We start from the raw sequence: 16,686 nt of genomic DNA on the forward strand, positions 1-16,686 counted from the left end.
CTCTGAATCTTTGATTCTTTAGTTAGAAATTTTAACAACTTCCTTCTGCTGTAGAGCTTACAGTTATAAAATTTCAGTTTATACCAGAAATTTCTGTCTGCTAACAAATCCAAGAAGGATAACAGTCAGGTTAATAGAGTATTAATTAGAGAGGATTGGTATACATCTTTTTCTATAAATCCAGGAAGGACAATGAGCAGAGAACCCCATGATACTTAACAAACTTGTACCATATGGCTTCGGTGTAGGCTATCTAACACCTGGGACCTGATGGGCCCTCTTTCTATACCTGTGAGTAGTTTGTGTAGTTTGTGGGTAGTTTGAGAAGGAGCATTAGTTGTTTGAGGAAAGCAGGTGGTTCCTATTTTAGGGGTAAGCATCTTAGTAAATTGTCACTTCTACCATATTAGAAACAAAGGATATGGAGGAGATCATTAATTGGCATAAGGAACTACCAGATGAGCAAACTCCATTAACCAATGCATATTGTCACGTTGTCTGCTCAGGGTTACACAATCAATATGTGTCTGTGGTAGAACTTCTTTTTATTCCATGCTATTATGCATGCTGCGTCTCTTGAGCAAGATCCAAGAGTTCACCCTAATTCTTGGTCTCTCTTCCACTAACAGTGTTCTTGTTCCTTTGGCTTATGACAAAACCCATTGCAAGACAATTTTCAACAAGAAGAAGTGTCGCTACAGTGTTGTAAGGAAAGACAATCCCAAAAAATACTGCAGAGTTATCCAGTATGAAAGCTGATAATTTCATCTCCTTCTGTTGTTTCTGCCATAGTCTTTATCTCCCAATGTTACTTGTGCATGCTTGAAGTAATGGTCCTTTCATTGGAATTCAGAGCAGCAGGGGACTATGAACCATGTGGACTATGAACCTTGGATTTTGATTCAATTGAAAGCACTGTTGAATCTTAGGTATACCTATCCAGACCACCAAGGGTCACTTCTTTGACTTTTGAGACCCTATAGTCATCTAGGTGGTATACATATCTCTTGTGACCTGCTCTCTGTTGAATGCTCAGAGAAAATGCACCTTACTATAGCAGAAAATAGAACTCTGTTCTTTTCTTTTTCAAAAATCAAAGTCCAACTCAGTACAGAAGTGGGGTCTTTTTTCTATGGTTTTTCTTTGAATATATACATATATATATATATATCTTTATTCACTTTCCAAAACTATGTTTGAGAATCCTAATCCTGGAAGAATCAAAATTTCAAATTACCGAGGGGAAATGGAAAAATACCCCACAAGTAAAAGGTAGCTATAGCATATTTTTCAATGAAAATGATGCCAAAGAATCAATAATTTTTAGGGGAATCGAGCCCCAAGATTGGAAAGTTCACCTAAGTCTAAATATTAGAAAGCTGGACCATGGGTTACAGGATGGAAAAGTGACATATTACTCAAGAGAAATATATGGATGAAGCTCTAAAAAAAGAATATTACTGGGAAATTATGACAAGGGTGAAAGTGTCCATCACAGCAATAAGAATGAGTGATCAAAATATGATGGACTTTGCTACTAAAAGGATCCAGGACAACTCTGAGGAACTTATGAGAAAGAATGCTATCCATCTCCAGAGAAAGAACTGTGGGAGTAGAAATCCAGAAGAAAACATATGATGTACCACTTGTTTATATGGGCATATGATTTGGGGTTTGGGTTTTTAAAGATTGCTACAAAAATGAATAATATGGAGATAGGATTTGAATGATAATATATATGTATAACCCAATGAAATTGTTTGTCAACTCTGGAAGTGGGGAAGGAAGAGGGAAGGGAGACAAGAATCATGTAACCATGGGGGAAAAAAATAAAAAAATCAAATTAAATAAATTAAAAAAAAGAATGAATGATCATTAATTTCACTGGGATTGTCTTGAAGATAGAAATACAAAACTGAGAAAGTTCAAAGAGCTTACATTCTAATAAAGAGATAAACCTAGATAAAAAATGTGGGAGCCTTTAGGGAGTTTTGATCAAGGATGTCATAGAGATTGTGAATACAGACATAGGGCAGTCACTAAGAGCTTTGATTTGATTACTATTCCTAGAACAAGACAAAAGGTAGAAAGCAGAGTCATGGGAGAGACTTGAGGCAGGCATACCTCCCTAGGAGGCTACTGCAATTATCCAGGTATGGGGTGATGAGTACCTGCACTAGAGTAGAGGCAGTGTCCAAAGAAAGAAAATTATATTTGAGAGATGTTGCAAAGATGAAATTAGCAGGCTTTGGCAACAGCTTGAATATGGCTGGGTGAGAGACAGTGAGGAGTTCAGGATGATTCTGAAGTTGTGAGCTTAAGGGATTGGGAGGATGGTGTAATCTTCTATAGTAATATATGAGGAAGGAGAGGGGTAGAAGGAAAGATAATGAGTTCCTTTTGGAACATATTGAGTTTAAGGTGTCCATGGGAATCCAATTCAAGATATCTGAAAGGTAGTTAAAAATATGAGTTTGGAGATCAGCAGAGAATTGTGGCAGGACTTGAGAATCATCCGAAGATAGATGGTAAATCAAGGGAGTTGCTGAGATCACCAAATGAAGTAGTATAGAGGGAGAAGAGAAGAGGACCCAGGACAAAATCTTAAGGGTTACATGGTTAGAGGGTATAATATGGATGATGATTCAGCAAAGGAGACTGAGGACTGCTCAGATAGGCAGAAAGAGAACCAGGAATTTAAAATATGCAATATTCCTAAAGTACCTAAGATATTTAAGAACTTTATCACTCTTAGAGCAATGAAAAGGAGTCTACCTAGAAAAAAGTGTGTGAAACAGGGGAAAGACCCCCACCACTAGTGAAATGGGGAGAGACTCTACCCCCCCAACTGAAAATACAGAATCTTGGGAGTCCAGAGCCAAAGATAAGGAAAGACTGTTAAAACTCCCCACCTCTGTGGCCACAAGGGGAGAAAGGAGGAAAAGTTTGCATTTCAGTCCCACAACCAATGCTCAAATACTATACAAATTCAGACTTTACTGAAATCAACACCCTGCCCCCATCCAGTACCTTTCTCTAGACAGAAAGGGGATACCCTCTGGCTAGTGCCTAGGGGAATGCCACAGGGAGAGTCCTGGTGGCCAAATGCCCACATAGGAAAACTCCCCCTTCCTCCCAGTACTTTTCTCTAGACAGAAAGGAGACACCCCCCTGGCAAGATGCCTAGGAGAATGCCAATGCTTACATGTAAAAACAGAATTTTTATAATAATCCTGATGCAAAATTCCCCCCCTTCTTTCTCATATAACCCTATATGATGGGTGGCTGTGACTCTTCCAGTCTTGAGTGTGTGATGTTCAGGATTACATACCCAAATCCCCCATGATCAAAAACCCATGTGATTCTCATGTGATTTTCATGTGATTTTCAGCTTGGGACAGTACAGATACATTTTTGCAGGGGAATATCCTTTTTGACATAATTAGGGGCCTCCCTGGATTCTCTGTGTTCCCTGATATCACTCTTTCTGGACTGGTTCCCAGATTGAAGCCTACCTCTGGAACAGATATGCTTTTCTCAAGGCTCACCCTAGTCAGGACAAGAACTGCCTTAAAACTGCTTTAAGCTATATTTTAAAACTGTGGTTCTTCATTCCCTGAAAATACTGGGGTGTGAATTAAGTATTATTATTACCAGATGGCAATGGGATTTTAGTAGGTCAAGGAATGATTGTTTAGGATCAGTATCAGAAGGATCACAGGGCTTGGGAAGGCCAACAGGATAAAGTTTATAGGATACCAAATGCTATTAAACAGGGTTTATTTAAGGGAAGGGAAGGGAATTTGGATAATCTATCTAAAGAATAATAAATAACCCTCCCCACCAAATCTAGTTGTTATCTTCACAGAGATGGTATCTGCACTGTCATATATTTCTCTACCTAAAAAGTCCCAGTTCCTATAATAAATACACTCCACTAACCCAAATCCCCCCTTAGATGGTGATGGAGGTGATAAGGTTGGAAGTTAAGCAGGAACAGGGCTCAGGGAAAGGTTCTCACTGACAGATGCTTTAGGTATCTCAAGCAGCTCTGTTGAAAAATCTCTCAGCCAGCAGCAACAGGATACACAGGAATAGGTTATTGGTAAGATGGATCAGGGCAGTCAAAAGAGAGAAAGAATAGCCAGTCTCACAAGGTCCACCCAAGGAGATAAGACAAACTCAGCCTCCAGCTTCAACCGTCTCTTAGAAGAAGCCCTATCACTTCTCTAGAATTTCAGAACCTTCCTGCTTCTGCCTTTTCAGCAGCTCCTGCTCCTGATCATTTCCTTTTAATAGGTGCAAGTCAGGTGGTTAATAATACCTTACTGAGAAAAATATACTTTTATCCCACTCATAAGGAACAAATAAAATGGACTGATTTAAAAATTAAAAAAAAAACATTGTAAAGAGAAATGCATGGGGAGAAGAGAAAAGGGGAGATAGAAGGGGTGGAGAATAATCAACCTTTCATTAAAAGGCACATAAGAGGCAAATAGAGTGGAAAAGAAGATGGAGGTGTAGCTATGCTTGAATCTTTTTCTTATCAGAACTAGCTCAAAGTGGGACTAACACCCACATACAGTCAACTATAGAAACCTATTTTACCCTATATCTGTAATGGCAAACTTGTGGCATGCATTCCAAAAAGGGCATGCAGAGCCCTCTCTGTGGACTTGTGAGCTGTCACCCACCAGAGTTAATTACTAGAAAGACAGAAGAACTCAGGGGAGCTACTCCCTTCCCACGCTCTACCGCACTGAGGACATTTTTTCACTTTACTCACTCTGCCCAGCATCCCAATGGGAATATTTCCTCCCCTGTCTGGGTTAAGAGGGGTTAGGGCACATGAGGCACATGGCACAGCATCTCTGGGGGGTAGGCCACAGCATGCAGTTCCCAGGGGGGCAGGGCATGGCACCTGGTCTCTAAAAGGTTCACCATGTTATAAGGCAGGGGTTAGCAACTTATGGCTCTCAAGCCATATCTGGCTCCACCTCCCAAAAGGCCAGTCTGGGCAGAACCCCAGGATGTGCCCCAGGGGGCCCTTCAGCCCCCGCCCCATATTCAGTGCCTTCCTCTTCCATCCTCCTCCTTCCGCAGGCGTTTATGGCTCTCACAACCAAAAAGGTTGCCGACCGTTGTTATAAGGAATTACTGGGACAAAATGGAAATCATCTTGATTGACAGGATCATCGGTTGAAGACCTCAGAATGCACCCAGGTGGCATGAGCCAAGGCCAAAAGGCAGTTGGAAACAACCCTATAAATACCCATCATGCATAGCACAACTTGGCTCATTCTGGAACATTCTTGGGTGGAGGGAGGTTCAAGAGGGTGGGTAGGCATCTGTACCTGCAATCTAGCTTCCTTGCCTGAGAGACCTAGAGAACTATCATACCTGCTGTCAACAGAGCTGAGAGAGGACGATATTACAACCATCTAACAAGAACATCAATAGCCTTCTGTATCCTTTGGTTTGGCTCTGGCCAGGTCAAGCCAGGGTTAGTGAGAGGGTGAAAAAGCTTCAGCCTCTCATTGATCTACCAGCATCTACAATCTCTGATCATCTACTTTATATTAACTTAAATTTAATCTTATAAAACCCAAACCCCAAAACATATACCCAAATAAACAAGTGAAAAGTCATATGCTTTTATCTGCATTCCTACTCCAACAATTCTTTTTCTGGAGGTGGATAGCATTCTTTTTCATAAGTTCCTCAGAATTGTTCTGGATCATTTTATTGCCGAGAGTAGCTAAGTCTATCACATTTGATCATTTTGTAATATTGCTGTTACTGTGTACAATGTTCAAGAAACACATTTAAAACAAGGAAACTCACACAGAATAAAAGTAAGAGCCTGGAACAGAATTTACTATGCCTCAGCTAAAGTTTAAAATAAAAGTAGGAGTAACAATCATGATCTCAGAAAAAACCAAAGTAAAAATTGATCTAATCAAAAGAGTTAAGGAAGGAAATTACATCATGATAAAAGATACCATAGAAAATGAAATAATATCAATATTAAACATATATGTACTAAATAGCATGACATCCCAAATCCTAAAGGAAAAGTTACATAGCATAACTGGCTATATCAATAACAAAACCAACAGAAACTACATGATTATTATTATTTAAAAAAAAACACCTTACCTTTTATCTTGGAATCAATATTGGGTACTGGTTCCAAGGCAGAAGAACCATAAGAGCTAGGCAGTGGAGGTAAGGTGACTTGCCTAGGGTCACACAGCTAGGATACATGATTATTTTAATAGATGCAGAAGAGCATTTGACAAAATACCATACTCATTCCTTATGACAACATTAGAAAACACTGGAATAAAGGGAATTTTCTTAAAGTGACAGATGACAGCTATCTGAAATCTTCAGCAAGCAATTACATGTAATCAGAATAAACTACATTCCTTCCCAATAAGACTGGGGTAAAGCAGGGATGCCCAATGTCACCACTATTATTTAATGCTGTACTAGAAATCCTCACAATAGCAATAAATGCAGAAAAAAGAAATTGAAGGAATTAGAATAGAGAATGAAGAAACAAAGTTATCACTCTTTGCAGATGATATGATGGCATTCCTAGAGAACCATAGAGAAACAACCAAAAAACTAATAGAAATATTTAACAACTTCAGCCAACTCACAGGATGCAAATAAACCCAAGCAAATCATTAGCATTTCTATTTACCACCAACAAAATCCAATAGCAAGAGATAGAAAGGAAATTCCATTCAAAATAATTCTAGACAATATAAACTATCTGGAGGCAAAGCTACCAAAACAAACCTAACAACTTCTATATGAACAGAATTTCAGAACACTCTTCACACAAATAAAATTGGCCTAAACAATTGGAAAAACATTAATTGCTCATGGATTGGTCAAGCCAATATAGTGAAAATGATAATGCTACCTAAACTGATTTACCTATTTAGTGCCATACCAATCAAACTACTGAGAAATTATTTCATAGAACTAGAAAAAATAACAAAGTTTATCTGGAAGACAAAAGACTAAGAATATCAATGGAACTAATGAAAAAAAATAAAAGAACAAGGCTTAACTGTTCCAGATCTCAAACTATACAATAAAGCTGTGACTTTCAAAAGCCATAACTATCAAAACAATTTGGAACTGGCTAAGAAAACTGTTGTTAATCCAGAAACTTGGCTTCTTTTCCAACCATCAGATAGTTTTTGTAGGACCATGCCCTGGGAGAAAAATAAGAGCTAATATTTATTGATCAAATCTCTTTGTCAGGCTTCTTCTCCCTGCCCACTCTTTTTCTTTCCTCCTCCCAATAGAAATTACCTTGTAGATGGGCAGCTAGGTGTTTCAGAGGATGGATACAGGAGGTTATGGGTTCAAATCTGGTCTCAGATACTTCCCAGATGTCTGACTCTGGAGTAGTCACTCAATCTCAAAAATTTTGCCCTTACATGAATAGGAATTTTCAGATAAAGAAATCAAAACTATCAACAAGCACATGAAAAAGTGTTCTAAATCTCTTATAATTAGAGAAATGCAAATCGAAACGACTCTGAGGTACCACCTCATACCTAGCAGTTTGGCTAACATGACAGCAAAGGAAAATAATAAATGTTGGAGGGGATGTGGCAAAATAGGGACATTAATGCATTGCTGGTGGAGTTATGAATTGATCCAACCATTCTGGATGGCAATTTGGAACTATGTCCAAAGGGCTTTAAAAGACTGCCTACCCTTTGATCCAGTTATACCACTGCTGGGTTTATACCCCCAAAGAGGTCATAAGGAAAAAGACTTGTACAGAAATATTTTTCACCATGCTCTTTGTGGTGGCAAAAATTTGGAAAATGAGGGGATGCCCTTCGATTGGGGAATGGCTAAACAAATTGTGGCATCTGTTGGTGATGGAATACTTTTGTGCTCAAAGGAATAATGAACTGGAGGAATTCGATGTGAACTGGAAAGACCTCCAGGAATTGATGCAGAGTGAAAGGAGCAGAGCCAGAAGAACATTGTACACAGAGACTGATACACTATGGCACAATTGAATGTAATGGACTTCTCTACTAGCAGCCATGCAATGACCCAGGACAATTCTGAGGGACTTATGAGAAAGAAAACTATCCACATCCAGAGAAAGAACTGTGGGAGCAGAAACACAGAAAAAAAAACAACCGCTTGATCACATGGGTTGATGCAGATATGATTGAGGATGTAGACTCTAAATGATCACCCTGATGCAAATATTAATAATATGGAAATAGGTCTTGATCAATGGCACATGTAAAACCCAGTGGAATTGCACATAGGCTATGGGAGTGGGGTGGGAAGAGGGGAGGGAAAGAACACAAATCATGGAACCATGGAAAAATTTTCTTAATTAATCAATAAAAAATTTTTAAAAAATCTTTGCCCTTTACCACTCTTCTACCTTGTATACTACATAGTATCAATTCTAAGACAGAAAGTAAGTTTTTTAAAGAAAAGGATAAAATAAAAAAGAAATCATACTGCAGAGATGCAGCCCCTCCTTTCTTGGCTCTTTCCTATGGCAAAGTCAGTCTACAGTGCTTCTCATTGCTCATGATCAGAAACTTAGTTCCATTTCCAACCATCCAAGAAGTTTTGTAGGACCATTTATAAAGCACTTTAAGGCTCATAAAACACTTTGTGTGGGGTATCTCAAGTGATCCTCACAACAAACCCTGTGAGGCAGGTGCTTTTATTATGACCATTTCATAGATGGGGAAACTAAAGTTCTAAAAGGGTCACAAAAGTTACATGACCTTCCACATTTAATAACTGTCTAAGGCAAGATTTAAACTCAGGTTTTATTGTTTCCAATCACCTTTGCCACTTTGTTGACTAAAGTGCAACAGGAAAGTTTGTATCAATACCTCTTTATTGCAGAATGTTGCATTTTGGCATCTAATGGCCCAGACCACTTTCTCCTTGAGTTAGGAATCTCTGTTTCATCCTGTACTGGTGTCTTAGACTCGGGTGCAGAATTCCTTTGGAAGGTCTGAACTAGTCTAGGTGTCTCCTGCAAGGGGCCAGAGAGGTAGAGGCTGATCCAGACCTTCCCCTGGTCAGGATTTGGTAACCCCCAGACAGAGCTGGACTCAGTTAAGGGTATAAATCCATGTCTGAGAGTGTTCTGGAACTTCTTCTATGTCTTACAGAGGAAGGAGCACCAGCCTTCCTCTCTCCAAGCTCCAGAGACCTGATTGTTTTTCAGTCTCTCACATGGAAGTTGCTCTGCCTTCTTCATCATTCTTTTCACTTGCCTTCTTCTTATCAAAGCAAATTCACCAGAAATCAAAAACATCGTGTAGGCAGAGGGGAATTATTCTGGTTAGTGTCAGTCAATCCATTAGCATTTAGTAAGCACCTACTGTGTTTTAGGAACTGTGCTAAGTGAATGTTGAGGATACAAAGTAAGAGAAAGGCAGGGTACTGGCCCTCCAGGCATCTCTCAGTCTAATGAGGGAGACAACAAGCGAACAGATAGTGCAGGATAAATTGGAGATCTCCTGCAGAGGATAGCAATTGGGGAACTAGGAGAGGCTTTCTACAGAAGATGGGATTGGAAGTGAGCCTCAAAGGAACCCAGGGCAGCTAAGAAGGGGAGGGGAGAAGCCCTGCAATCTTGGGAAGCAGCCAGCACAGAGATACAGAGTTGGGATAGTGAGGGGGCAGAGAGAAGGGCCAGGAGGCCCAGAGGCTGGATTCTAGAGGCTGTGGAGGGCAGGAACATAGGCATGGGCCACCTGTGGAGGGCTTTCAAGGCCAGGCTGAGCATTTCAGGTCCCACATCATCTGTTGCCAGCTGTGGCTGCTGTAGAAACCTGGCCCAGATCCTGGGGATCGGACTAGACAATGACCTCAAGTTTTTCCTTTCTTGGTTATCTGCTGAGTTCAGAGTCAATTATGTTATGCGTCCATTTGGGCTGTATTTGTGAAGAGATTGTGTATGAAGAATCTACACACTCACAAGATCCCAAATTAGGCAGCAGATTACTCACACGTGTGTAAGTGTGTAGCTCCCCCCTCACTCTTCTGTCCTACTGATATACCTCATGGGTGCAGGCAGTGGGTCCCCATCAAGATCCCAGCTCTCCTGGGTCACTGCCTTTATAGTTGATTGTTGTTTCTAGGCAAATTCACAGGGATTGAGTGTCAGGGGCCCATAGGAGGAATCATTCAGCAGCTGGTCTGGACTGAGACCCACTTTTTCAACCACAAGGACATGGTGCCTGGGAAAGTTTGCTAACCCAACACACCTGGACGAAAGGAAGTTTGCCGACTTTGTATTCCTAACTCTTGATGTGCCACTGACAAATGCAACTGTTGGGGACATGGGAACTTCCTTGGCCATTCAGTGGTCATATATAAGCAGGTTAATCAAGGATCAAACATGGAGGCATCTTTGCCAACCAGGGCCTAGCAATAGACCAGACTTTACTATAGTTCTTGAAATATGCATAGGTAGAGGATTTAAAACCATGTCACCTGAGGATTCTCAAGGCACTGGTGGTGTTTAATCTGAAGATGATGGGGGGGGGTACATGAAGGCTCACTTCAAGTATTTGAATGTGATGCCATATGGAAGAGGGAGTAGACTTCTGCTGCTTGGCCACTGATGCCAGAGCCAGGAGTGGTGAGCAGATTGAGACTCAATGGAGGAAAACTTACTAATATTTAAATCTGTCCTAACATGCAATGGGCTGCCTTTAGAGGGACTGAACTTTGCCTCATTGGAGGCTAGATATGGATGATGTTTAGAGGCTATTCCTTGTCAGGGACAGATGGAATGAAATGGCTTCTGAGGTCCCTTCCACCTCAGAGATTCTGAGCAACCTCTCAGTGAACCTTGGGAGTTCCCTTTAAAGTCAGATTATTTGAAAAAGGAGAGGGGAGGAAGTTTTTTCCATTAATTCATGTGGAAAGGTGAGTTTTTCTCTTTTTAAATCTACAAGTAAATGAATCATTTCAGAGACTGTTTTTTGACTGCCTCCGCATGTTAAATGTTTCACTTTAAATCTACATATCAGACACCTTTCTGTTTAATGACTCAGACTCCTTTCCTGGAAACTTTAGTCTTATGTTAATCCTGTTGATGGTTTCATGAGAACAGTCAGTTCTCTTGGTGGGTTCAGCAAAGGAGATTTCAGATTCATTCATTAACTCAGCAAATATTTATTATGTGCCTATTTAGTTTCCCCCTCCCCATTAGACAAGCTTTCTTGCCATTTTTGGACTTTAGAGACTTTTAATTTTGCTCTTTATTATTAACATTTTCTCCATCTCTTTCTTAAGTCTGGACTATCAACAAAACAAACATTTCTTAGAAGTTAAATCTGTTAAATCTCTAACTCAGTTATTACTCTCAGTAAGCACATAAGCTATTCCCTTGGTAAAAGTTGGGTAAGGCTACAAGGTAGGGTTTTTGATGACAGTCAGAGTAGTTAGCAACACTTGCAAGGGGACTTCCCAAACAGTCAGAGTCCCACCCATTTTCTGAAAGTTCTTTATATTCACCTCTAGCTATCATTCTATTGCTTTGCTGAATAATCAGGCATACATGATAAAGGGGAGGAGAAAGTAGAAAAGAGCCAATATGATGGTTGAAGTTGCAAAGAAATACTTTAGGTCGAATGTCAGGAACTCTCCCGCTATAATCTGAGCTGTTCAAAAGTGGAAGAGGCTCTCCAGAAAGGTGAGATAGTCTCTCTACCATGGAAGTCATCAAGCAGAGGATGGAGAACAATTTGCTAGGCTCACTTTGGTGATATTTCCCTTCCTCTATGTGAGAAATTAACTGGTCCCAGAGGTTCCTTTTAACTTTCCTGGAAGTCTGTGATTCTTTATTAACACAGTCATCACCCCAGCCCAGGCTCTGGTTACCTTTTCCCACGTTTATTATAATATAGATTCTAATTGATCTCCTTGCTTCTAATATCTTCCTATCTATTCCAGCCTTCACAGTGTTGCCCCCAAATGATCTTTCTAAAGAGTCTTTCCCTCTACAGAAACCTGCAAGGAGTTTCCTTTGTCTGGGATTAAAACAGGCTTCTCAGTCTGGCATAACCACATCCTGCCACTTTCTTAGAATCTGCCACACAGAGTTGACTCTCTCCTGGCACATCTTCCCCCAGCCCAAGGTCAATTCTGTGCATAGATGTGCTAAGCAATTGTTAGGAGGAATTTAAAAGGAAAATCGTGTATCAGAGTGATGGAAGGAAGGGGGCTTTTGCTGAGGAACCAGGAAGTGAAGGGAAAGTTCTCAAAACCCTGATTTGGAATTCTGAGGAGAATAACTGTCATCACAGTTGAGTTTGGACTCAAGAGAGACAAACATCTCTTAAACTCAGTGCTGGCCTCCTGATGGCTTTTGCCACTTGTTCCTGAGAGAAGAAAACAGCTAGTTCCAGATATCCATTTAGTCACTGACTTGAATACACCATCTGAAGAAGTCTCAAAAAGGAAATTCCAGCAAGTGACCTGAATTGTTTAGTTTGCCTTGGTAGATGGTAATCTCACCAAGGTGGACAGTCTAACCTAGCACCTGTTAGGAGAAAAACCAGGGAAGTAGGCTTAAATATTAAAATGTGGGTCCAGAAGGGTGTGAGGGTGACAGGAGTGATAGAAGGAGGGACCGAACAAATAGGGAGACTAGGTTTTAACAGCTTAGGAGGTGTCTGTTACTGAAGTGGCAGTTAGGCCCAACTGCCACTCTGCAGTATCTAGTCTAGGCCTATGGAAACCAGCAAGTAAAAGCAAGAATTTTATAACACTTTTAATCAGGGACAACTAAGAAAAGGATGGGAATAGGGGTGACTACACTCTTCAGACTAGGGGCAAACCCCAGGGTCAGGGAAGGGACTTATCTACACTAACTGAGACCTAAGCAAGACAGGGCCCAGAGAAAAGCAGGATTGAAGTGGATATCCTCACAGTAGTGTCCAGCCTCACTCCAGTGGTGTTTCTGCTCCTCCAGGACCACCTGCTGTACTCTTCCAGGTGGGTAGATTCTGGGAGCTGACCCAGCCGAAGTTGACCTGCAACTCAGGTTGGGATTAGTATCTACCAAAATCTCCCACAAGTAGGTGATGGTCTTCCCACAGGATCACTGGCAATCTGGTGTCTCCTAGGGTCAGTTGCAGCTTGCCCCAACCCCCATGGAGTCTCTCTTAGAGAGCCAGAGCACACTTCCTGCTTCCCCATTCCATCTTGAAATTCTCCAGCCCTTCCTGTTAGGTCTAATACTAATACTAAGCTAATAACTAAATAATCCTCACAACACACCTGACTCCACACTGATCTACACCTTAATCTAGGACTACTTATTGTGGGCTTAGCTTAGATTTTAGTTAGATTAGAGGGAAATTAAGACAGAGAGAATAGAACAGAGCAACCTTAGCTTGGCTGAGGAAAGAAGAGGTTTTGTGAAAAGTCAGTGGATAGGAATAAGTTTGATTTCTTTAAGATCAGGGAAATCCCCAGCCCATTTACCCTACCCTTTCCCTAAACTAACTTATATTTAATAAACCTGTTATCAATAAATGCAGTCAGAGTGTTTTGAACTGGCCTAGACAGAGAACTGATGTCTTGCCTCTGTTCTTTTTATTTTTATTTTATTTTAAACCCTTAACTTCTGTGTATTGACTTATAGGTGGAAGAGTGGTAAGGGTAGGCAATGGGGGTCAAGTGACTTGCCCAGGGTCACACAGCTGGGAAGTGTCTGAGGCCAGATTTGAACCTAGGACCTCCCGTCTCTAGACCTGGCTTTCAATCCACTGAGCTACCCAGCTGCCCCCTTGCCTCTGTTCTTGAAAGGATCATTAGCCCTGACTGTGTTAAGCAAAACCCCAGTCACCCATTTTTTTTTTATTTAGGGTCCTTTCAACTACATTTTTCAGTTTTAAGCATTCTTTTCACAGTGTTTAACACTTGGCTTTCCAGGTGGGAACATGTCATCACAGCACACTTTTAAGTTTAATTTGCATTTTTAGCATTTTTCTGCCACTTTTCTTAACTCTAGGCAATTAACAAAACAATAAATCAAGACCTGATCTGTAGTGTTTCAGTTTCCAAGATATAAATATTTTACATGAACTATTTGACAATTGGATTTTGGCAGTGGTTCACACTGCCTCTAACACACCCTTGACTATACTTATGGGAATTATTGATAATATATGTCTTTCCTTACACCTACGTAACAGTAGTAATTGTAGAGAGATGGAGCAATTTACTTGCACTGTGCAGACATTGTGTGTGTTGGGGGGCGTGGGGGGGTTATGATTCAGTACCATGGATAAGAGTAGGTCAGCCACTCCTGACTGATCATGACTTTGCTATGAATTTGCTCTTGGATCTCACTTTAATTCTCTTAACCTCTGATTCTTCAGTTGTAAAATGAGGGTGAAAATACCTGCTTAACCAGAAGCTGTAATATATGAGATAATGCAAATGAAAGCACTTTGAAAATTGTGAAAAACTTTTCAAATATATTATTCTCCCATGAAGTTAAAGGCCTTACAGTCCTTTTCCTGTCCTCCTCCTTCTCCTTCTCCTCCTCCCCTCTTCCACATGATTTCAGGGAAAAGAAGGGTTTGTGTCATTGTGTTACCAATGCAATCAGGTTCTTAGATTTCTACGACTTCTTTATGGATGTCATAATGGGGATCAAGGCCCAGAAAAAATTTAGAATTGTCTTCAAAGTTCATGAAGTAGAGAATGAGCAAATTTAGTGGAATTCAGGTTTGGAGTAACCTGAAGAGGTAAATTTCTCAAAATTCTGGAGCAATTTTTGGGATGGGCTCCTGAGATTCAGGTAGGATACTCACTGGAAAAGAGGGCAAGCCAGGAATATGGGGAGCAAATATAACAAGGGTCCCTCTCTCTAGTCAACAAAAACTGTCTATCTGAAAGTGAGCCAGCTTTCAGTTCACCTGTCTGGGCATAATGTTTGTAGCATCATTCTCTCAACTAGAGTTTGTTGTGTTCATTGTATAGTCATACCAGGACTTGGATAATAGGTAGGGCATTTGCATGAGGAATGGAACTGAGACTAATGGAGTGAGTTGTACACTCTAAAGGTGCTTGAGCAATCTTCCATTTAGTAGTCAGAGGAATAAAAAAAAAATCAACAACTGGGTGTATAGATAAACAGTAAGCACTGGAAATAGTGGACAGTAGGTTGCCTGAGAATCTAGCTATATTCCTGCTGTTGGTGGCCCATGCTAGTTCCCTGACCTCTGACTAGACTGCCACCCTGCTGGTGCTTCCAGTCATTCCCCTGGTTATCACTGACTCTTACTTTTTAAACTTATTTTCAGTCTTAGTGTCACTTCTAAGGCAGAAGGATGGTAAGGGCTAGGCAATTGGGGTTAAGTGACTTGCTCAGAGGCACACAATTGGGAAGTGTATGAGGACAGCTCTGAACCCAGTCCTCCTGAATCCAGGCCTGGCGTTCTATCCACTGTGCTACCTAGCTGTTCCTACTATTGATTCTTGACACACTGAACTCTAGAACCCAGACCCTCTCTCTATGCCTGTACTCCACCTCTCAGCTTTTTATTTATTTTTATTTTCAAGTCTAAAACTCCCTGTTGCACTCAGGCTGAGAGTGCAGCAGCCACACATGGGCATGATGCTATTGCTACTAGCCCTCCACTTGAGGTTGAATGCCCTTACAGTAATAGGGATGTCACCTCCTGACACAGCCCCTTACTCTTGGAAAGCTCTACCTTCTCAAGCAGTTTTTTTCATTTAGTAAAAAATGAAAATTTACCAATTTCTCTCCATTGTGCTTAGTTTTGCCCTCCAAAACAGACCCAATAGAATGAGTCTAAATAACTCACATAGAAAGTCCAGATGCATGGAACCTCTAAGATGGCATAGCTTCTTAGCTTTGGGCAGGCAGGTTGCAGTGTTGCTTAACAGGAGAATCTGCATTTTGAATGACCCAAACCCCAAAGGAGCTATCTGCTTGTCCATGCAGGTAATGAGGAGGGAATTTCATTCACATTTTTAAAAGATTTTTGCAAATTTGTCATTTTTGCATTTGTGCTTTGCAAATATCATCTCATTTGATTCTTGCAACAGACCTAGATGAGGGGTACTTTTATTATTTTGCAGTTGAGGAAACTGGAACTTGCCCAGGCTTACATAGTATTACTTTTTGTGTGTACAACTTTCAAAATGTTTTATTAATATATGTATATATATATATATTTATGCTTGTTTTAATTGTTTTTTAAATAATATTTTTTCTTCTTTTATATGTAAAAACAATTTTTAGTATTCTTTTTTTAAAAGTTTTGAATTCTAAATTCTCTCCCTTCTTCTGAGCCTCCCTTTCTCACTCCTTCCCTGCTCTCCCGTTTTCCTGAGTTGGCAAGGAATCTGATCTAGATTATATATCACATATTGTGTGGTTAAAATTCTCTGGCAATAGTATCTTAATTTTATAATTGTTTACTAAATGACAAAAAATGAGCCATAGAAAGAAAGAAAGAAAGAAAGAAAGAAAGAAAGAAAGAAAGAAAGAAAGAAAGAAAGAAAGAAAGAAAAGAAGGAAGAAAGAAAGAAAGAAAGAAAGAAAGAAAGAAAGAAAGAAAGAAAGAAAGAAAGAAAGAAAGAAAGAAAAGAAGGAAGAAAGAAAGA

At 40.3% G+C, this 16,686-nt stretch overlaps 1 protein-coding gene across 1 annotated transcript in view; it reads left to right on the forward strand.

Moving 5' to 3' along the window:
• LOC123234376 (beta-microseminoprotein-like) overlaps nt 1-759 on the forward strand; it is a 67,793-nt gene extending 67,034 nt beyond the window's left edge. The window contains exon 5 of the mRNA XM_044660280.1: nt 630-759. Within this exon, the coding sequence (XP_044516215.1) occupies nt 630-759 (130 nt within the window). The remainder of the gene's footprint in view (nt 1-629) is intronic.
• The last annotated feature ends 15,927 nt before the right edge of the window (nt 760-16,686 follow it).

Source organism: Gracilinanus agilis, chromosome 2 (genome assembly GCF_016433145.1).
Source record: "Gracilinanus agilis isolate LMUSP501 chromosome 2, AgileGrace, whole genome shotgun sequence".
Classification (NCBI taxonomy): Eukaryota; Metazoa; Chordata; class Mammalia; order Didelphimorphia; family Didelphidae; genus Gracilinanus; species Gracilinanus agilis.